The sequence below is a fragment of the Cnephaeus nilssonii genome (genome assembly GCF_951640355.1).
Source record: "Cnephaeus nilssonii genome assembly, chromosome: X".
In the NCBI taxonomy this organism is placed as follows: domain Eukaryota; kingdom Metazoa; phylum Chordata; class Mammalia; order Chiroptera; family Vespertilionidae; genus Cnephaeus; species Cnephaeus nilssonii.
The window spans coordinates 126690790-126712697 of NC_137071.1; the positions used below are offsets into that span (position 1 = coordinate 126690790).

Consider the following 21908-nt stretch of genomic DNA (forward strand, 5'->3'; position numbering starts at 1 on the left):
GCTTCCGCTTTCATTTCTCAGGTTATTAAGTCAACCATTCTCATTAAAGGAGAACCGTGGAAGGGTGATTTTTCTGTCGGCAAAAACTTCCTTCCCGACGAGTCCACCCATGACACAGGGAGGCCATAGTGTCACATCAAAATGAATACTCTATGAGAGCTTGAAAGCCAGACCAGATGACCTAGCGTCCGGGAAAACATTAAATTACAATTAATCAGACCTATCAGTTTCATTCTTTTCTCTCCGTCTCCAAAACCCTGAACTTCCGGAATCGATTCCTCCCCCTCAATTCCTGGCCAGTGGTTTGGTCCCACCCTCATTATGACAGTCGAAGGAGCTGCGTCTGCGCAGAAAGCTGTTGGGGGGGGGGAGGGGGGAGGAACATGGCGCAAGCTCTGTCCGAGGAGGAGTTTCAACGGATGCAGGTGCTGCTCGCCGGGGAAAAGACCACCGGGCTGGGCTACTGGGGGCGGAGTAGAGAGAGATCAGGCCACAGGCTCTGAGATGGGGTTGGTTGGGATGGACCTTGAGTCTAAGGGGTTGGTCTGGAGAAGGGAAACTGAGGCTCTGAGTGGTGAGGCTATGGGATTCCGAGGTACTATTGGCCTCTAAGGGGTTGAATTCTGTGAGCCCTATGGGCAGCGGAAAGAGTCCTAGAGTGTGGGATACCTTATTCAGACTTGGAGGGGATGAGACCTTTGGCCTGTGCAGGGGGGACACCACGGGTGGATGATGATAACGTTAGGGTTCGAGGGAAGGAGATCCTGAGAGGGAGAAACCATTTTGTCTGGAGAGGAAGTGGGCGTTGGGTCATTTACGTCATAATGGGGGGAGCCCTTGAGAGGGCAATAACATAACCCGCTGGGAGGTGGACATTTTTCTGGGAGATACCATTGTGCCAGGGGGTTGGGGAAAGACCCCACTTGTTATTGTTCCTGGGAGGGGGAGATCCTGTGTGTGGTGCTGGTAGTGGATCCCAAGAGGGGGCAGGTACCATTGGATGATTAGGGGTAATTAGACCTGGGGTAAAGAAGTCCCTGAATGAGTAATACCATTAATTCTTGTTAGAGGACCAGAGGAATGATACTTTGGACCACAAGAAGTGGAGATCACTGGGCTTTGGGGAGTGATACTCTTAACCGGACTGGGTACTCTTAACCACTTGATTATATATTTTTTGGAGGGTAGAGGCTCTGAGATGGGCTGAAAGACCAGAGTGGGCCATGGCTGAGAGAGTTCTTTACTGGGAAAGACCATTTGGTTCTGGGGGGGGGGGGTTCTGAAAGTGGAAAACCCTGAGTAGGGTCCTGTGGGAAGAGAGGAGGAACTCTAAGGGAGGACAGGTCTTTGAATGAGGGAAACCAGTTATCCCTGTGTGAGGGACCCTGCGGGTGGAAGGTTGAGGTCATTGGACTATGAAAGGGGAGGACCCCTGTAGCTTGTACAGGGGATTCTGGATAAGAGCAATGCAACTGGCCCACCCAAAACCTTGTGGAGGAAAATCTCTGAAGGCTGTAGGGCCATCCCATTGGATCATGACTGGGGAGATCTTGAGGGGGGTGGGGACCCTTGGGTGAGGAAGACTGATTTCAGTAGGACATGAGTGAGGGAAAAATCCTTGGGCTCTGATGGATAGGAATTCTAGGTGGGTGCCAAGGCTGTGCCAATTGGATTAGACTGTGGGAGACAGATCACTGGGTCAGGGAGAGGACAGAGGCAGGAAAGATTCTGCAGAGGCCAAGCCCTCTGACCTTTAGCACAGAAACAGGTGGGTGGAGGCTGGTGCATGGGAGGGAAAGATCCTGGTGGAGTAAGGGAGACTGGTTCTGGGAAAGACTGGCATCAAGGCCCTACAAGGCTCATAGGTAGCTGAATGCTGTTTGACATGGTTCATACTTTACTTTCCCTCAATTCTTGAAAGGGGACTGGGCATATTTTGAGAGCCTTTGGGGGTGGGGACCCTGACAAGCCCTTTTTTACTCAGTGAAATTGGTCAAGAGACTACCAGGCCCTCTCCCCTTGGGGAAGAGGAAGGAAGGCAAGCCCCTGCCCCCTGCTCTGGCCAAGAGGATAGATACACTCACTCCTGACAGAAAGACAGTCAGAACAATGTTTAGTGTGTGACAAGGTCAGCCAGGAGGAGGAGGAGGAACTTTATCCTATGGGCATGGAGAGCCATGGAACACACATAAGCAAGAGCCTGACTAGGTCAGTGCATAGTGAATTGGAAGAGGAGAGATGGAAGCAGCAGGGAGATGGAGAGTTCAGCTGGCTGTGATTATAAATAGAACTGGAGAAGGTGGGGTAGGGGCTGAGAGTCTAGAAGCTCTTTTAGGATGCAGGATGCACAGGTGTTAAGGAGCAACTAAAGAGGCAGAAGAAGGGCAGCAGGGTCTGTGGGGCTCATGGGATTGGTACCCTCATGGTGAGGTTAGGGGCACATTCCTGACCAAACCATTCCCCTTCTCTGCTTCCCTACTCAAGGCTCAGCTTCTGGAACTCCGAACAAACAACTACCAGCTTTCAGATGAACTACGCAAGAATGGTGTTGGTGAGCCAGAGGGTCTTATTAGAGGGGGGTGGATTTGGGGGACAGAGGCTAAGGGAGAACACCTCAGAGGCCTGGTGGGAAGACCTTTCAGCTCCTGGCCACTGACTGTGGCTGAGACACCCTGCTTTACCCACACCAGAACTCACCAGTCTTCGACAGAAGGTCGCCTACCTGGATAAGGAGTTCAACAAAGCTCAGAAGGTAGTTCCCTCCACCACTCACCCTGTAGCCATCTGACTCATTCATCGCTCCAGTGAGCCCCTCCGTGAACCAAATCTAATGTTACATGCTGTCATTAGTCATGCACAAAATTCTCATGGAATCTCTTTAGTTTGCTAATTTCATCTAATCCTGCTTAATTTATTGATTAATTTTAATTTACTCTTAATTCATTTTTAATTTCAATTACTTGTTCTCATTCACAAACACTTAACTAAAGAGTCAAATCTAGTGGTAAATCTGCTTTGAATCTTCCTCCTCTCCTCCACTCTCCTGCCTTTTGCTCCTACTTTCCATCCTTGTTCTGGTCCTCTTGGTAAAGTGACACTGAACCTACCTCTCCAGTCCTCTGAAGATGAGATAGCATATGAGCTATTGTGGCCCCTCAAGGCATTCAAGGCCCTCCTTTGTCTCTTCACTGCTCTGTCTCGATGCATCCCACATTGTTATACATAATGTGTGCTCCAGAAACACACGTTAGATGAAGGAATACAGAATGTAGAAAGTCTGGCAGCCAGGAAGCTGGGCTTTTCTTTGTCCCCACCTAACAGTGCCCTCAGCTGTTCAGCAGTGGAACAGCAGTTTCCCTGGTGCATGGCAGGGATCCACATAGACCTGTTTGGACAATGTAGCAATACAGCCACAATGTCTAAACACGGAGACCCAGCCCATGAAGGGTTAAATACTAAGACCCATGAGCTTAGAGGAAAGAATGTAACCAGGATGCTACTCACTTGCATCATTCTTGTAGGCTACAAATTGGCATGCAAGCTACCATCCCCCAACCCCTGTTGACATTATCCCCCCTTGACACTTATACCTCCCTGTTTACCTTTTCTCTCTCCCGCCCCCCTCACCTTTAGGCACTGAGCAAGAGCAAGAAAGCTCAGGTAAGGGGACCCATGATGGGTGAATGTGTCTGGGAGACTGTCTTAGCAGGGATATTGTATGCTGGGATTTCCTACTACTGGCCTTTCTCTGTGTGTACACTTGCATCCGTGACTATCCATTTCACTGCCATATGTTACTGTGTCTGTCTTTGTTTACCTGTCTTCATTCACCTTTCACCCTGTGCTTCTCTCTGTGAGTCTTTCCTTCTCCCCTTCTTTTTATCCTTCTCTCTGTCTTCCTTTCCTCTCTCTCCAACTCTTGTTTCTCTCCCCAACCTTCTCTTTGTTTCTCCCCACCTGTACCTATCTCTGCCATCATTTCTCTTTTCTTTCTCTCTCTTTCTGACTCCTTGTTTCTCTCTCTCCCATTCCTCTCTCTTCCTCACTCATTTCTTTCCCTGACTCCCTCTGTCCTCTCTCTCTCTGTTCTGTTCTCCTTCTCTTGGTCTGTCTGGTCTTATCTCTCTGTTTCCTTTTTTCCCCCTTTCTCTCCATCCCTCTCTTCTTCCCTATCTATCCCCTTTCCCCATCTCTCTCTCTACCTCCTCTCTCCCCTATTTCTATCTACCTCTCCCTTTCCTCCCACTCTTTTTGACTCATGTCCCTCTCTCCCTCCCCATCTTCCCTTCACTCTACCCCTTATACCTGTTTGTCTCCCTCCCTGTCTCCTCTTTTATCCCCCCTGGCATCTCTTTCTCCCTGTATCTCCTGATTTCGCCCGTCTCATTCCCTGTACTCTATCTTCTCCCCACCCATGTCATTTTCTCTCTCTCTATTCCTTTGCCCTACCTCTCCATCCTTTCTGCCCCTGTTGGAGACCTGGTCCATTTCTGCCACTACAGGAAGTCGAGGGGCTGCTGAGCGAAAATGAAATGCTGCAAGCGAAGCTGCACAGCCAAGAGGAGGACTTCCGCTTGCAGAACAGCACGCTTATGGCTGAGTTCAGCAAGGTGCCTGGGATAGCCGAGGGGGGGTCTGAGGGGTTGGAGCCACCTGGACCGAAGCTGGAAGGCAGCTGAGGGCTGTTGAACAGGGGCTGGTCCTGGACCCCTGTCCATGGTGCTGAAACAAGTCCTAACTTGCTGCTTGGGGGGCAGTGGTTTGACAGATGGGGCTACCTACTGGGCTGTGATGAGAAGATTCCAAGCCCTGAGGTCAGCTGGTTCCTGACCAAGTCATTCCTTTTCTCTGAGTTTCAATCTCCTTGTGTATGTTTTGGGGCTGATGCTATGGAACTCCAGAATGTTGGTGGGTAAAGTTCTTACGTTTAACATAGATGTTCGAGCTACTTCCCTTTTCTCTTGCTGACATGAGCCTGGTGTTCTAGTTTTACATAATTCATCCTGGATTGGATAATTCTATCTTCTCAGTGATTTTACTGTCCTGGCTATATAAAAACTTACTAGGCAATTGAAGACAATATATTTTATTCCTTGTCTATTCTGTATTCATGCTCAATGATTTCCCAAGTTTTTAGTGTGTTTTAAGGAAAAATGTATCATGACAACAAAATGGCATTTCCAAGGCTCCACGTGCGACTGTAGTGCTTAAGGCCTTAACATACAAATAAAACACACCAACCTGTAAGGAGGTACAATTCCAGGAGAGGTGATTCAGCAAGGAGTAGTTAAGAGCCAGGAGACCTAGATTAAACTCTTGGCTCTCCCTTTTACTAACTGCAGCCTTGAGCGTGACACTTGATCTTGGCTCCCAAATGTTTAACATGGAAATGATGATAATGACAGTACCTACCGTGCAGGGCTTCGGTGAGGATAGAATGGGTGAATGTCTGTAAACCACTTAGAACACAGCCTTGCACATTGAGGCAGAGGCAGGTGTTCCTCCATAAATCCAGCTCATGTTCCCCAGCACCTGCCCTGGGCTAGGCCCTGGACCAGGTAGAGAACCTCCTACACACTTTTCCTCCTGGGAACTGGACGTGCTCACAGAGACACCTGTGTTCCAGGCCTGCCTCTCTTCACTTATTTGCCAAGATATTTCAGCTCAGTTGTTCCTTCGACAAATCGTTATTTAGCATCTGCTGTGTGCTCTGTGTTATGGAAATAGTTGTGAGAGGCACAAAATGGTCCCCACTCTTGGGGAGCTTACATTCTGGGGGTAAGATGGGGAGAAAGATTATAACATAGTAAACAAATAATAGCAGTACTGATAGCTGACAGTTATATAGTGTTTACTGTATAGCAGGTCCTGTTGGATGTGCTTTACTAGTATCCCTATTTAACAGATGAGGAAAACTGAGCCCCAGAGAGAGGAAGCAATGTGTCCTAAGGTCACACAGCTAATAAATGGCAGAGTAGCAATTCACATTCAAGCAGTGTGGTTTCAGAATCTGTGCTTCAGCCCTATATTACCAAAGACAATGTAATTGTCAATTAAAATTTATGATCCAGAATTTTCCAGAGCTTTAAGAAATTGAAAACATTAGTTAAATTTAGGTGTGATCAGTGCAGATAAGAAAGAAATGAAGAGTACTGTGCTAGAGAGTATTGGAATTTCTGTGTTAGGGGATACCACTTGAAAGGTGACATTTGATCAGAGCACTGAAGGATACAAGCCAGTCCTGAAGAACTGGATTAAAGGAATAATGTTCTGGGGAGAAAGTATCCCAGGCAATGGGGCGTGCAGGAGGCAGCCAATCAATGATTCTCTCTCATTATTGATGTTTCTAGCTCTCTCTCCCTTTTCCTTCCTCTCCGAAATCAATAAAAATATACAAAAAGAAAGAAGGTATCCCAGGCAATAAAATAAAAATTCTCTGTGGGTCTCAGTATTCTCATCTGAAAATGGGACAAAGGATCTTGTCAGATCAGCTGTGAGAAATGTATTTTAGTCAGGAGTTAAGGGGCGGGCTTAGTTCTATTTGCATTGTACACCTCTCCAAGACCAAGGGCTGACGATACGGGGCTATGGGCAGTGCTGGCCCCGGAAATGCCCTAAAAGCTGTCTGTGGTGCCTAGGCTCCCAGACACAGACCCTTCCACAGAAGAGGGATGGCGGTGGGGCTCTCCGTGATGCAGACATCTTGGACCAGCAACTTCCAGAGGAGCCTGAGGTCTTGGATTACGACTGTGAGGTTGGAGTGGGCAAGCAGAAAATTGTCCTCAGTCGTCTCAAACTTCTGTGGCTGCCACTTAACAGATGTGTGAATTTGGAAGTCGTTTAACATCTGTGCCTCAGTGTTCTTATCTGTGAAGTGGGGATAATGAATAATGAGAGCAGTACATCACAGGAGTGTTACGGGAATGAAATGAATTGGAAAGTGCATGGGCCGAGTGCTTTGTATGTTTCAGCCAATATTCTGATTCTCTGCCTTTCCGCTACCTCGCTCTTCCCCTGCTCAGCTCTGCAGCCAGATGGAACAGCTGGAGCTGGAGAACCAGCAATTGAAGGATGAGGCTTCCAGGGCAGGAGCTGCCCAGGCCGGAAGCGCTGTGGATGGGGAGCTGCTGAGACTGCAAGCGGAAAATACAGCCTTGCAGAAGAATGTGGCAGGTGTGTGGAAGCCCTCCTGCGGATGTGTGGGCCCTTGGGGCTTGAGTAGGGTGTTTTCCTCCTGGGAAAAGGTGGAAAGGCTTCAGAATCCCAGTGTATGACTTTGGACAAGCCATTTCACCTCTCTGAGCCAAAGCTTCCTCATTTACAAAGTGTGTATAATGATGTCTATCCCCTGGGCGACTGTAGTAGAGATAAGAGGTGGTACATTCCTGATTTTTCTGAGTTTAGTTCAGTGCCTGATGCCTAGCAGGTTTTACAGATTAGCAAATTGAGCCTCAGAAAGGAGATGTTTGCTAAACGGAGAAGGGGAATGAAGGAACGTTGGGAATACCTAAGCCTAGATTGTCAGTGGGGTCTGAGATCAAAGCTGAAAGAAACTTGATAGAATGTGGGAGGGTTCTGATGTGTGGATTTTTGGAGAGCAGCTGGGGATTGTGGGGTAGTGGGTGGTAGTTTGGTGACCAGGAGGGAGACTGTAGAATGTGACTGGGGATCAGGAGTTCATAGGAAAAATTCAGCTCTAAGTGGGCAGTGGAGGATTGTGGGCATGACCTTAGAGGGCTATGGGCAGGGCTTGGGAAACAAGCTTGATCTAATTTGATGGTAGACAGGATTTCAGTAGTTGGGGCGGGGGGCTTAAAAGATTTGTGATTTGTGTGGATGGGGCTGAACCTTTGTTTTGTAGGCTTGTGGTCTTTGGGGCATGGTCTCTGCTACGTGAGGGGTTAAAGCTCCATTCACCCTCTATTTGACACATAGCAAGGGTCTTCAAAGATCACCTCATGCATCATATATCTCTGTTCTACCCACTAGCTCTGCAGGAGCGCTATGGGAAAGAGGCTGGGAAGTCCACAGCTGCCAGTGAAGGCCAAGGGGACCACCCAGAGGGCGAAGCCCCTGCCATCTTGTCCCCCATGCCACTGGCAGAGGTGGAGCTAAAGTGGGAAATGGAGAAGGAGGAGAAGAAATTGCTCTGGGAGCAACTACAAGGCTTGGAGGTGAGTTTGGGTTTGTTGGGGTTGGGATGCCAGGTGGTGGGCCGATGCCCTAGCTCTGCCCATGACCCCATAAAGATGGTTGTGACATCACAGTCTCATGGGCTGATAGACTAGGGAGGCAGGAGGGCAGGGGAAGGCACGCAGGAGGGCAGGGGAAGGCACAGGCCTAACCTCCCCCTTGCTTATAGCAACCCCTCCCCTTTTCCTTCCCTATAGAGCTCGAAGCAAGCCGAAACGTCCAGGCTACAGGAAGAACTTGCTAAGGTAGGACTGCCAAGCTTTCCCTGGCCTTTGCCTTATCTTCTTTCCCACCTGCCATGCTTCCCTCAGCACGACAAAAGCTGGCTGAGGACTCTCTCAGAGCCTCAGTTTTGTTGTCTGTGAAATAGACTCAAGCTTAACTCTCAGAGTTGCTTTCAATATGGAGTGGGCTAATGTGGTCCCACTATGTCCTGTACATGGTGGGCCCCATTCCTTTATTCTGTGTCCTCCCAGCTCTGCTTGGTCATCCATCTATCCATCAATCTATCCATCCATCCATCTATCCATCCATCCAAGAACTTATAGACTGCAGGCTCTTATCTTAGGAAATGGAGACCCAGTGTTGTGTAAGGCAATCATGACCCTGTTTTTCAGGCCTTCCAGCCTAGCCATTCTATTATGTAGCCATTGGTCAATATGTTGGGGATGTAAATGCTGGGAGATCATATTGTTGCTGCTGACCAGCTGGGCAACCAAATGACTGAACCCTTCTGGGACTCAGTTTCCATGAGATAACATAAGTAAATTCAGCTTCCAAAAAGAACTTAGAAGTATCTGTAAATGTTAAGTGTATTTTTGTCTTTACTAATATTATGGTTGTTATCATTTGTTTGTACCCCCTTCTCCACCCTAGCTCTCAGAGAAACTGAAAAAGAAGCAAGAAAGGTACATTTGTTTTTTCCAGAAGTGGGGGAAGGGATTTGGTGGGACTAGGGAGGACTGACTTATGGCACTGACTCATTTATGTCTGTCTGTCTGTGTCTAGTTTTTGCCGTCTGCAGACAGAAAAAGAGACACTATTCAATGATAGCCGGTAACTACCAGGGTTGGAGGTATTGGTGGACAACAGGGACAGTGCCCATCAGAATTAACTGAGGACCACAGGGACAGAGCTGGGAGATTGGGCCTTAGATCATGGTCAATGTACCCCTTCCCATCACCCTTAGGAACAAGATTGAGGAATTACAACAGCGGAAGGAAGCTGATCTCAAAGCTCAGTTGGCTAGAACTCAGAAGCTGCAGCAGGAGCTCGAGGCTGCCAATCAGGTGAGGGGCTGGGTTCTGAGGTCACTAGGATAGGGACCAGGGCTGGGAGGTCTAGGGAGCTCTGGGTCTAGGGATCTTTGGGTCTAGGGAGACTAGTTGGGAAGTCTTAAGATTTCTTGTGTTGGAAATATAGGGACTGGATGGGTCCTGGGCCTCCCAAGAGCTAGGAAATATAGGTGAAACTCTAGTCCCTGAGGGATGAGTGTGTCTGAGAATCTGGGGGCCTCCAAACTGAAATCTGGGTAAGTGTGAGACCTTTCACAGATGGGGCCTTTCACAGAGTGAGTTTGAAATCACCAAGACCCTAGGTGTTTTCTGAGGTGCTTGGAACTGGGATATAGGGGTGTCTGAGGCCTCTGGGGATAATGACCTAGAGTCTGGGTGAACCTGACATCTCTGGTGGCTGGGTATTTTAAGACCCCTAAGTGCTGGGAACATGCTTTCAGGTGGTCAAAAAGGGAGTCTGTGTAGTTCTGTGTACCCCAGAGGAGGCTGAGATGTAGAATGGCCTCCCCTGATCTGGTCCCTACAGAGCTTGGCAGAGCTAAGAGATCAGCGACAGGGGGAACGCCTGGAACATGCAGCAGCTCTGCGAGCTCTACAAGATCAGGTACATCATACTGGTGGGCTCAGCGAGATGGGGGCAAGGGCGGCACGGTACCAGTGGGTATTGTACAGGCAGGCAAGGCCCCAGGGCTTCTGCTTTTTCTGGTTGTGGTTCTTCTGTGTGTGTGTGTGTGTGTGTGTGTGTGTGTGTGTGTGTGTGTGTCCGTGTCTTTTCTTGCCTGTCCTCCTATTCTGGACCCGCTCTCACCTGTTGTGGGCGTGGGACCAGGTGTCCATCAAGAGTGCGGATGCAAAGGAACAAGTAAAAAGACTTTTGGCTGAGAAAAGGGCCTTGAGGATTAACCTGGCTGCCCTGGAGCAGGTACAGGACAGTTGAGAGCCCTTGCTGATCCTTTCCCAGTTCCTCATCTCCCTCTGCTTCTGATTCATGTTGCGGCAGTGTAGTCCTGACCTCATGCAGTTCTCCCACCTCTGTTTCTGTTTCATTCTCAGCTTCTTTCTGTTGGCTTCCCACCCTCTTCTCTCTCACCATCTACCCTTACTTCTCTTGCATTCTAGTTTCTCTCCAGCGTAGTACAAGACATGGACTAGTCTCAATTGTACACTCTGAATCATGTCTATCTGCCTATCTATCTATCTATCTATCTATCTATCTATCTATCTATCTATCATCTATCTATAACCTATCTATCTATCTATCTATCTATCTATCTATCTATCTATCTATCTATCATTTATCTATCTATCGTTTATCTATCTCCATATAGCCACCACCCAGATCAAGACACAGAACATTTCTGTTTTTTCTTTTTCTTTTTTTGGACACAGAGCATTTATGCACATCAGAGATCCCTTCTGCCCTTCCCAATCTATACTTCCTCCAAAGTAACCACTCCTCTGACCCCTAGCAACATAGATTAGTTTTGTTTGTCCTCTAACTTTATGTAAATGGAATTATACACCCACTTTTTGTGTCTGGCCTCCATCTTGCAGCATTTTATCTGTGAGATTTATTCCTATGTAGCGCTGGTTTGTTCCTTTATCTCTGTGTACTATCCCATTGTCTGAATATACCACGTTTATCCATTCCCCTGTTGATCTTCCTCCCACTGTTTTTCTCTTTGAAATTCTTCCTCTCCTGGCTCTCTTTCCTCTTCCCTCCCTGTCTCCCTGGAACTGGGAGGCTCACACTCTGTGACTGGCCCCCAAAAGCACGTTTTACTCTACTTCCCATCACCACTACTTTCTCTAGATCCAAACAGCAAAGACCCAAGAGCTGAATATGCTCCGGGAACAGACTTCTCAGCTGACAGCTGAGTTGCAGCTTCGGCAGACTGAGTATGAGCACCTCATGGGACAGAAAGATGACCTCAACTCCCAGCTTCAGGTGACACCTCTGGCCGTGACCTGCCTTCTCCTAGTTCCCTTTTGCTTTGCTGGCTCAGCGGAGTTTGCAGTGAGGTGCAGTGGGAAGACTGTGCAGTCAGGAGGACCTGGTTTCCAGTGTGGCTCTCTTAACGTATTAGCACATGTGTGTTCTAGACCAAGTTGTTTCCCTTCTCTGAGACTAAACATCTTCAGTTAGGAAAGCCATTCTGATTCCATAATAGACAGTAGAACAATAGTGGTTTCTACCGAATAAGATAGAAGTTTAGTTCTCTCTCATGTAAGAGTCTAGGTAGGTTGCCCAGGGATGGGACAATGGCTTCTGATCCATCACTAATGACCCAGGTTCTGTCTACATTGCTGTTCTGCCACCTTTGACTATCTCGGCATCCAAGATGCTTGCTCAAGCTCCCCTGCCATCATGTTTGTATTTCATCTGAAAGGAAGGAGGAAAGGGAGAAGGACCCAGCATGCCCCTTCCCTTTACAAACTATATTATACTCACCATTGTTGACTCTGTGACTGCACCTCATTGTGAGGGAGGCAGGGAACCATCAGCTAGACCACCATGTGCCCAACCAGAAAGTCTACTGTTAGGGACGTAAGGGCGAATGAACACTGGAAAGCAGCTAGCAGTCTGTCCTGTTTCTCATGCAGAAATGCAGAGGACAATGCTCACTTTACAGGGTTTAGGGAGATGTTCTACTGGAAGTGTCTACCTCTTGGGGGGCTCTTTATCAAACTCACCCCCTTTGCCCCACATTAGGAGTCATTACGGGCCAATAGTCGGCTGCTGGAACAACTTCAAGAAATGAGTCAGGAGAAGGAACAATTGACCCAGGAGCTACAGGACGCTCGGAAGGTGGGCACCTCGGGGAAGACTGCAAGAGGCGGGATTAGCCTGGTTCATGGGGAAGGGGCAGGTGATGTGGCCCAACTCATGGGGAAAGGAAGGGATGGAAAGTGACCAGTTCCACGAGGATGGGTAACAGCCAGTTCTGTGGGGCTGGGGGAGAGGTGGAGTTTGGCTTGTTCCTTGGGCCTGAGGAGCGGTTAGTGGGCCTTGTTGCGGAGGATGTTGACTGACATCCTCCTGCTCCACCTTCCTGGTCCCCAGAGTGCCGAGAAGCGGAAGGCCATGCTGGATGAGCTAGCAATGGAGACGCTGCAGGAGAAGTCCCAGCACAAGGAAGAGCTAGGAGCTGTCCGACTTCGGCATGAGAAGGAGGTGCTGGGGGTGCGTGCCCGCTATGAGCGTGAGCTCCGTGAGCTGCATGAGGACAAGAAGCGGCAGGAGGAGGAGCTCCGTGCCCAGATCCGTGAGGAGAAGGTGAGTGGGTAGATGATGATGCGCGTCCACCTTTCAAACAGGAGGAGCACAGCACTGCTGATGGGCCAGGGGATGGTGCCCACTCCTCCACCTGCCTGGCGCATGACAGTCTGTCCTCTCCCAGGCCCGCACACGGGAACTGGAGAGTCTCCAGCAGACAGTGGAAGAGCTTCAAGCTCAGGTACACTCGATGGATGGAGCCAAGGGCTGGTTTGAACGGCGCCTGAAGGAGGCTGAGGTGAGTTGGGGTCTGGTGAGTGAGGCACAGGGCCTGGTCAGGGGACATGAGAAACCAGGGGACAAGGAGTGGTCAGGCCTTGGAACTTTCTGAGATGCCCTGGCTCACTAGCACAGCCTAGTGGAGAGCATCAGGCAATGGCCATCAATAAGGCAGAATGTCACCCTAGCTGGTTTGGCTCAGTGGATAGAGTGTCGGCCTGAAGACTGAAGGGTCCCAGGTTCGATTCTGGTCAGGGCACATGCCTGGGTTGCGGGCTCGATCCCCAGTAGGGGGCGTGCAGAAGGCAGCTGATCAGTGATTATCTCTCATCATTGATGTTTCTTTCTATCTCTCCCTCTCCTTTCCTTTGTGAAATCAATACAAATATATACTAAAAAAAAAAAAAAAGAATAGAAATATATTTTTAAAAATATAGGGCAGAATGTCAAATCTGCACATTTGAAAAGGCGCCTCTTTCTTCTGAAATCATACTTCTGTCAGGAAATTATTGTAATATACTCATTTTGTTCAAACAAAATCTTTTACTGCCATTTTCTGGCAAACTCATCACAATAAATGAGCAACAGTGTCACAGAGCCGGGAGGAGCAAAAATGCTGGAGCCAGTCATTGGCCTGGGATTGAGTCCGGGCCGGGCCACTATCTAGATGTGTGACCTTGGCCAAGTTTTCTGACTTCTTTGTCAATAATAAAAAAAAAAGGATAACAATAACACCTACTAAGTATTCTGGGGGGGGTATATATAATGAGTTAACATATGTAAAATCCTTCTAACATTCCTGGCTTGCAGTAATGCTGTGTTGTGGGGTGTGTGTGTGTGTGTGGGTGTGTGTGTGTGTGTGTGTGTGTGTTTGTTTTTATTTCAGAGAGAGGAAGGGAGAAGGAGAAAGAGATAGAAACATCAGTGATGAGAATCATAGCTTGGCTGGCTCCTGCACGCCCCCTAGTGGGGATCTAGCCCATAAATTCGGGCTTGTGCACTGACTGGGAATCGAAATGTGACTTCCTGGTTCATGGGTCCATGCTCAACCACTGAACCACACCGGCCGGGCTTATTAAATAAAATGTAAATGCAAATGTCAGTCTTGGATGTGAACAGTACAGCTCTAGACGTGACACTTCCGTGTACTGCCTAAAGGCACACAGGCATGTCCCTGCAGGCGTGTCTTTTCTGTGTACCTGGGGCTCCCTGCTGTAGTCCCTCACCAGTGTCACCGGGTGTGATGGTCTCTGGAGTTCACAGCCAGCCCTGGGACTTGTCTTGTAGGAATCCCTGCAGCAGCAACAGCAGGAACAAGAGGACGCCCTGAAACAGTGTCAGGAGCAGCACGCGAAGGAGCTGAAGGTGCCTATTGCATGGTGGCATTCCTCTCCGGGGAGGGAGGGGCTCTGGGACTGTCTCCCAGGTTGAGGCCTGAGCTGCTCTCTGCTTTACAGAGCAAGGAAGAGGAACTACAGGGTGTTCTGGATCAGCTCCAGCAGGCCCAGGAGGAGCGTGACTCCCACCTGAAGACCATCAGCAACCTGAAGCAGGTGGCTGTTTCCTCCATGGTCCCCAGATGCACCCCAGGCCTCAGCTTGCAGTAACGGGGCAGGGAGGGAGCACAGCGCATGCAGCCACCCCGGCATCGCTAGCCATACCTTCTCTCTCACGCAGGAGGTGAAGGACACAGTGGATGGGCAGCGCATCCTGGAGAAGAAGGGCAGTGCCGCGGTATGATGGGGAGGTGTCCCAGCACCGCCCCTCCTGCTGTGCATCCCCCCCACCTGTGGCCCTGCTGGGCCTCAACCCCCATCTTCCCCCCTGTCCCCCCAAAGCTCAAGGACCTCAAGCGGCAGCTGCACCTGGAGAGGAAACGGGCGGACAAGCTGCAGGAGAGGCTGCAGGACATCCTTACCAACAGCAAGAACCGTTCCGGTAAGGGGAGGCGCACCCCGGGAGGCTGAGGCCAGGGAGGCAGGGCTTGGGCCTGAAGGCCGAGCTGCTTCTCATTCCTCACTCTTGAACTTGGTCTGTTTTCCCTCTTCTCTGTGCCTGCCTCTCTGTGTTTGTCTTTCTCTGCATGATCTCTTTCGGTAGTCTCCATCTCTCTCTTTGCTGTATCTCGTCTCTGTTTCTGTCTCTCTGCCTCCTCGCGTCATCTCTCTGTATCTGCCTCTCTCTCTGCTTTCTTTTTCTAGTTCTCTCCTTTTCTCCTCCCGCCTTTTTCTTTTTTGTCTTCCTTTATCTCTCTCTGTCTGTCTTCTTTCTCTCTTTTTGTCTATATCTCTCTCTGTCACCCCACTCCCCCCACATGTGCACTCCTGCACCTCACCCAGTATCTCTAAATCACTTATATGCATCTTCTCATCTATAAATATGGACTGCCTGGCCGGCGTGGTTCAGTGGTTAAGCAATGACCTATGAACCAAGAGGTGGTTCTATTCCCAGTCAGAGCACACGCCCGGGTTGCAGGCTCGATCTCCAGTGGGGGACGTGCAGGAGACAGCCAATATATGATTCTCTGTCATCATTGATGTTTCTATCTCTCTCTCTCCCTCTCTATTCCTCTCTGAAATCAATAAAAATTATGTATGTATGTATTTATAAATATGGACTGAGCCTCCAAGCCCGTGATCAGAGTCCCCAATGGAAAAGCTGCAAGTCTTGATCCTCCAGGAACTCCAAACTGAGCTAAGGGGACAGGGGGACAGACTCATAATCAGGCAGCAACACTGTGGTGTGATCATTATGCAGCTGAAGTCCATGTTATTTCTGCCACTTAAGCCAGAAGATGCATCAACAAAAAATAATTTGAGTTGCTTTGGACTTTTTTTTTTAAAGGCCTATAAAAATGTTTAAATAAATAAGATGCATTCATAGCTCTGGTGCAGCTCCCATATCACAGGCTCAGAGAAAACTGGCTCCCTGTCCCCTCACAGCCATCCTGCTCTTGCTGGGGATCCTGGGGGTATGGCATCAGCCCCCCCATCCTGACACCTCACAGCAGCTGCAGGCTGGAGGCCTCAGCACAGTGGCCCTGTTTTCAGTGACGTAGCAAAAATGAGTGTGTCTCACACTAAATCAATGTCTCTCCGAGACACGCTGTCTCCTGAAGTAACCTCTTTTTATAGAAGAGGAGTTTGCTTTCTGTTTTGTTACAGATTAATGTATGAATCAACAAACATTCCGAGCGTGTGCTATACATTCTCCTGGTTTGTTAGATGGAATTCAGACTTAGATGCCTGGCTACGGGAATTCTCTCCATCTTTTCCTCTGTTTCTGCTCTGATTCGTGTCCTTATCCAGGGTCTTTGCCTCTCTCATCTTCTCCAGCTTGCGGTCTCTGAGGTTTTCTCTCTGCATGTGGGTGTTCCCCTGTGCCCTCTCCAGCTGTCTGCATCCTGAGTCTGAGTGCGCATGCCACTTTTATGCCTGTGCCACATCACTATCTTTCTCCCCATTTTTAAAAATATACATTTTTTTTTTATTTCAGAGAGAGGGGGAGAGAGAGAGACAGAAACATCAATGATGAGAGAGAACCATGGATTGGCTGCCTCCTGCACGCCCCACACTGGGGATCGAGCCCACAACCCAGGCATGTGCCCTGACCGGAAATCAAACTCTGACCTCCTGGTTCATAGGTTGACGCTCAGGGCTTTCTCCCCATTTCTTCACCTTTGTTTCTGGTGTGTGTGGCTTTGCCAAGAGAGGCAACTCCCTTTTCTGATTCTGCCTCTCCTTATCCTTCTGTCTGCCTGAGTGTCTTTTTGCCTTTTTCCATCTCGTCAAATCGATTTCTGCCTCTTCCTGCCAGTCGCTGCCCTGGGGACCTGGGGAACTGGAGCTCAGGTTTCTCTTCCTTCTCTGCCCAGGCCTCGAGGAGCTGGTTCTCTCAGAAATGAACTCACCAAGCCGAACCCAGACTGGGGACAGCAGTAGCGTCTCCTCCTTCAGTTACCGGGAGATCTTGCGTGAGAAGGAGAGCGCGACCATTCCAGCCCGGGTAAGGGGCAAGGAAGAGCCTACAGCTCCAGCTGCTCCTACTCAAATTCTGGGGTCCTCCCCCCCTCTCCCCCACTGCAACCACCTCTTACTCTGGGCCCAGCACATACGTTTCCTTGTCAACCTTTCCCCAAGCTCACCAACTTGGATTCAGATTGCTAAGTAGGGGACAGGCAGATTATTCTCTTTAAGGCCCTGTCCCATCTTCTGTGAGTTAATTCTGCCTTTCCTGGTGCCATAACATAAGCAGTTCATAGTAGGTACATCATCCATGTAGCAAGTCCCTTTTCCCTATTCATAATTATCACTTGTTACTGTTGTCTATTATGTCAGCTTCCTTGCCAGCTACTTTTATTTGGAAATATTTTTTTATTATTATTCCATTTGTGTGCATAATAGAAAAGAATTTAAAACACACAAGCAATTTATTTTATCTTTATTAAATATATTTTTAGCCCTAACCGGTTTGGCTCAGTGGAGAGAGCGTCGGCCTGCAGACTGAAGGGTCCCAGGTTGGATTCCGGTCAAGGGCATGTACCTTGGTTGCGGGCACATCCCCAGTGGGGGGTATGCAAGAGGCAGCTGATCGGTGTTTCTCTCTCATCGATGTTTCTAACTCTCTGTCCCTCTCCCTTCCTCTCTGTAAAAAATTAATAAAATATATTAAAATGTATATATATATATTTTTTTATTGATTTCAGAGAGGAAAGAAAAAGGAGAGAAACATCAATGATGAGAGAGAAGCATTGATTGACTGCCTCTTGCATGCCCCCTAGTGGGAAATCAGCCTGCAACCCAGACATGTGCCCTGATGGGGATTCGAACCGTGACCTCCTAGTTCATAGGTCGATGCTCAACCACTGAGCCACACCAGCTGGGCACAAGCAATATTTTAAAAAATAAATCCAAAGCAATCACATCTTCGACCCAGAGACCACCACTATAAATCCTTAGTTCATACCCTTCCGGGCCTCTTTCTCTCTCTCTCTCTTTTTTTTTTTTTTAAATATATTTTATTGATTTTTTACAGAGAGGAAGGGAGAGGGATAGAGAGTTAGAAACATCGATAAGAGAGAAACATCGATCAGCTGCCTCCTGCACACCCCCTATTGGGGATGTGCCCGCAACCAAGGTACATGCCCTTGACCAGAATCGAACCTGGGACCCTTCAGTCCGCAGGCCGACGCTCTATCCACTGAGCCACACCAGTTAGGGCCTCTTTCTCTTTTTTTTAAGCCTAAATGAGATTATAAGTAACCGGTTTTTGTTCAGCTGGTCTCTAACCCTCCCAATTCGGTAAATGTTTCATCTCATCGAATATTTTGCCCTTAATCAGATTTCTCTAGTTGGCTCCAAAACGTCCTATATTGCTGGTTTTCTGTAAACCACCATTTTGTTTCAGAGCACATGTTGCATCTGGTTGCTTTATGTGCCTTAAGTCTCTTGAATTTAGTCTGGTCCCTTTTTGTGACGCCAACCTGTAGAAGAGACCAGCCCAGGTGATCTGCAGAAAGCGTTGCGCCTTTTGGATTTTCCTGCTGGCTTTCTGGTGACAGCATTCTACCGGTTCCTCTCTCCCCTGGGTGTCCTGTCAGCTGGAATTTAGGTGACACGTGCTACAGGTTCTGCCTTCACGCTCTCCATAAGGCTATGATGTGGTGGTTCCATCTCCCCTTCAGGCAGAGGGGCAGCCGGAGTCTCTGAGGGTGCCGAGGCTTGCCTACAGCCATGGGTGCAGAAACACCCCCGCCCACACACACACCCCTGACCCTGGGCTTGGTTCTCATGCTCAGCCCTGAGCCTGTCTGGGGCGCGGTCCTGAGCCCAGGCTGTCCTCTCCCCTCCTCTTCCTTGCAGTCCTTATCCAGCAGCCCTCAGGCCCAGCCCCCCAGACCAGCGGAGCTGTCAGATGAGGAAGTGGCTGAGCTCTTTCAGCGCCTGGCAGAAACACAGCAGGAGAAATGGATGCTAGAGGAGAAGGTACTGCCTGCCTGCTTGTTCCCGCATGGCCAGCAGGCCGGGACAGGGTGGTTGATGTTTGGCCGGCCCCTCCTCATGTGGGAACATGCGCAGTCCAGGGTCTGAGGTGGGCGGGGTCCCCCCACACACAGGTGAAGCACCTGGAGGTGAGCAGCGCCTCTATGGCAGAGGACCTCTGCAGGAAGAGCGCCATCATTGAGACCTACGTCATGGACAGCCGGATCGGTCAGTGCCTCCTCCCCAGCCCTCCCCACTCATCCAGCCTTTCACCTGCTCCCTCCTTCCCCACGATCCGGTGCCCAGGCTTCTGTCCTCTCCTCTTGGAACCAAGCAAAGTCCTGACAAGACCACAGCCGGCGGAGGGGAGAGCAGGGCAGGCCCGTACCTGTGTGTTTTTCTTTCTGTTTTGCTTAATCTTGGCTCCTCCCTCTCCTCTGGGTCTCTGTCATCTCTCCACTCTCCTTTCTCTAGTGCGTCTCTGCCTTTTTCTCCTTTCTTCTCCGTGTGTCTCTTGCTCTTCTCTCTCCCCCTTCTCTCTTCTTTGTGCCCCAACCCCCTTCATCTTGTCACACCGTTCTAGTCTGTATTGTCCCATCTCCAGAAATTTTCTTTATATGTGTATCACTTTGGGGTTCTTATCTCTTCCTCACCTTTTTCCTTCTTCTCTCCTCTTCCTCCCCTCTCCCCTCTCCTCTTTCTCCCCCCTCTTGTTTCTTTTGCCCCTTTCTTTCAAACCTTCTTCTCTCCTGTTTTTTTTTTCTTATGAATTGGAATAATATCGACTGACATGTGCCGAGAGCGAACTGTGCTCTGTGCTTTACATGGAGTCATATACATTTCCCCAGCTCCATGACTTAGTTATTATCCCCATTTCCCAGGGCTGTGCATTTAGTGACAGCCAGGGTTCACGTGGCTAAGCCTCTGCCCCCTACATGGTATGGCTTTTCCCCTCTCCCGCCCCGCCCCCCCGCTCTCTGTTTCCCTCTTTTCTGCTCTGGCCATTTCTCCTCTGGCTCTGCTGAGGGGGCGGCTCTCAGCCTGGGCCCTTGCAGATGTGTCCGTGGCAGCAGGCCACACAGACCGCAGCGGCCTGGGCAGTGTCCTGAGAGACCTAGTGAAGCCAGGTGACGAGAACCTTCGTGAGATGAATAAGAAGCTACAGAACATGTTGGAGGAGCAGCTCACCAAGAATATGCATCTGCATAAGGCGAGTGGCCTACAGCCTGCCCATCTGTCCATGCAGCCACCCAACTCCCTAGGGCAGTGGTCGGCAAACGCATTAGTCAACAGAGCCAAATATCAACGGTACAACGATTGAAATTTCTTTTGAGAGCCAAATTTTTTCAACTTAAACTTCTTCTAACACCACTTCTTCAACATAGACTCGCCCAGGCCGTGGTATTTTGTGGAAGAGCCACACTCAAGGGGCCAAAGAGCCGCATGTGGCTCTCGAGCCGCAGTTTGCCGACCACAGCCCTAGGTCATCTGCCAGTCTCCCCCCCCCCCCCGCCCACCCATCCACCAACCATTCCTTCATCCTCATCTTTCCATCGTCCAGTCAACTTGTTATTGTCAGTTTATTTGTTCACTCTTCCCTCTGACCTTGCATCCATTCACTCATCCATTCGTACACACAGTCAACTAACTCTCCCAGCGATCCCCCTGCTCTTTGTTCATCTGCTTCCAATTCATCTAATCATCAGCCCCATGTCTTTGCACCCATTTCCTGACTTACTGCTCTCTTTCTTGCCTGCTCATCAATCACCCCTTATCTTAGCTTTTACCCACACACCCAGCAACCTGCCTGCCTACCTGTTGTCCTCCATCTGTCCTTTGAATAGTTCATTTGTCCTATTTGATTGCCATGGATCCCCCATGTGTCTACCTACATGTCCACGTGCCCATCCTACCACCCAAATATTTACTCCATCTCTGGGGAAGTCAAAAGGAATGCAGACCTGGCACCTGCATCTGAGAAGCAAGCTCATCATTTACTAGAAAGAAGGTGGCCAGGGTGGGGGTCATGTTCTCCAGTACACCATGCACAGCAGGTGATCCATTCCTATATCCAGACCCCAGCTCCAGGGGCTTCCACACCCTCACACATCCACCTTTCCTGAGCCCAGCCCACTGCTGGGGGCCCTGTGAATGTCTCCAGACACCTTTCTGTCCCAGGCATTGCTTAATGAGGTAAGAAGGATGACACCCCAGGCTTCCCCTGCCACCTTCTCTGGCCCCTGATGGCTTGTTTGTTTCTTAGGACATGGAAGTTCTGTCGCAGGAAATTGTGCGGCTCAGCAAGGAGTGCGTGGGGTCCCCTGAGCCAGACCTACAACCGGGAGAATCCAGCTAAAGACCTGCAGGCTGCCTCCTCTCCCCTCCCCTCCCCATCCCCTGAACACTATTCATTTGGGCTGAAGTGGGGACATGGGGGCTGGCACCAAAATCAAATAGGTTGGGACACTGGACATTAAAGGGGTTGGAGGCCTTATGGCTGGTTGTTAGTGACCCTGTCTTAGGACAGTGGTCCCTGGGGAGTGAGGATCCTGAGGGGAGGGGCAGGGATTTCTCATCCTCCTTGGGCCTGGTTCCCAGGGGCATTTGCCTTCATCTCTGCATGAGTTCTCCCTCCCAGAGACCAACTGTTTTTTATTTTATTTTATTTTTAATTTATGTCTGGAAGCCTGGCTACTCTGCATTTGGGATTGGGGATGTTGGGTGGGGTGTGGTCCATGTCAACATTCTAGCAACATATATGTATGTGTGGTGTGTGTGTGTGTGTGTGTGTGTGTGTGTGTGTGTGTGTGTAAAGGTTGTGCAGCCAAAATACCATCTGGCCAGACGGGCCCATCCACTGACTGTCTGCTCTCATTCTTTCCAACCAGTAGGAGGGATATACTGGGTGGGGGTGGGGGGGTCACACCACCAGAATGGGGGGGA

At 49.5% G+C, this 21908-nt stretch overlaps 1 protein-coding gene across 5 annotated transcripts; it reads left to right on the forward strand.

Annotated features, from left to right (window-relative positions):
- The first annotated feature begins 340 nt into the window (after positions 1–340).
- Positions 341–21839, forward strand: GRIPAP1 (GRIP1 associated protein 1). Of its 5 annotated transcripts, XM_079764781.1 has the most exons (26): positions 357–425; positions 2485–2551; positions 2691–2752; positions 3634–3660; positions 4503–4610; positions 7023–7173; positions 7990–8174; positions 8391–8438; positions 9070–9101; positions 9202–9249; positions 9383–9482; positions 10015–10092; positions 10318–10410; positions 11302–11436; positions 12202–12297; positions 12553–12765; positions 12890–13003; positions 14272–14349; positions 14442–14537; positions 14662–14718; positions 14823–14922; positions 16859–16989; positions 18846–18968; positions 19100–19193; positions 20021–20175; positions 21229–21839. In XM_079764781.1, the coding sequence occupies exons 1-26, from the start codon at positions 384–386 to the stop codon at positions 21319–21321; spliced, it is 2526 nt and encodes an 841-aa protein (XP_079620907.1). In that variant the 5' UTR covers positions 357–383; the 3' UTR covers positions 21322–21839. The 5 variants fall into 5 exon arrangements, with proteins under 5 accessions (XP_079620906.1, XP_079620907.1, XP_079620905.1 ...); XM_079764779.1 differs by lacking the exon at positions 10318–10410; XM_079764778.1 differs by lacking the exon at positions 10318–10410 and having other exon boundaries at positions 20021–21839.
- Positions 21840–21908: the final 69 nt, after the last annotated feature.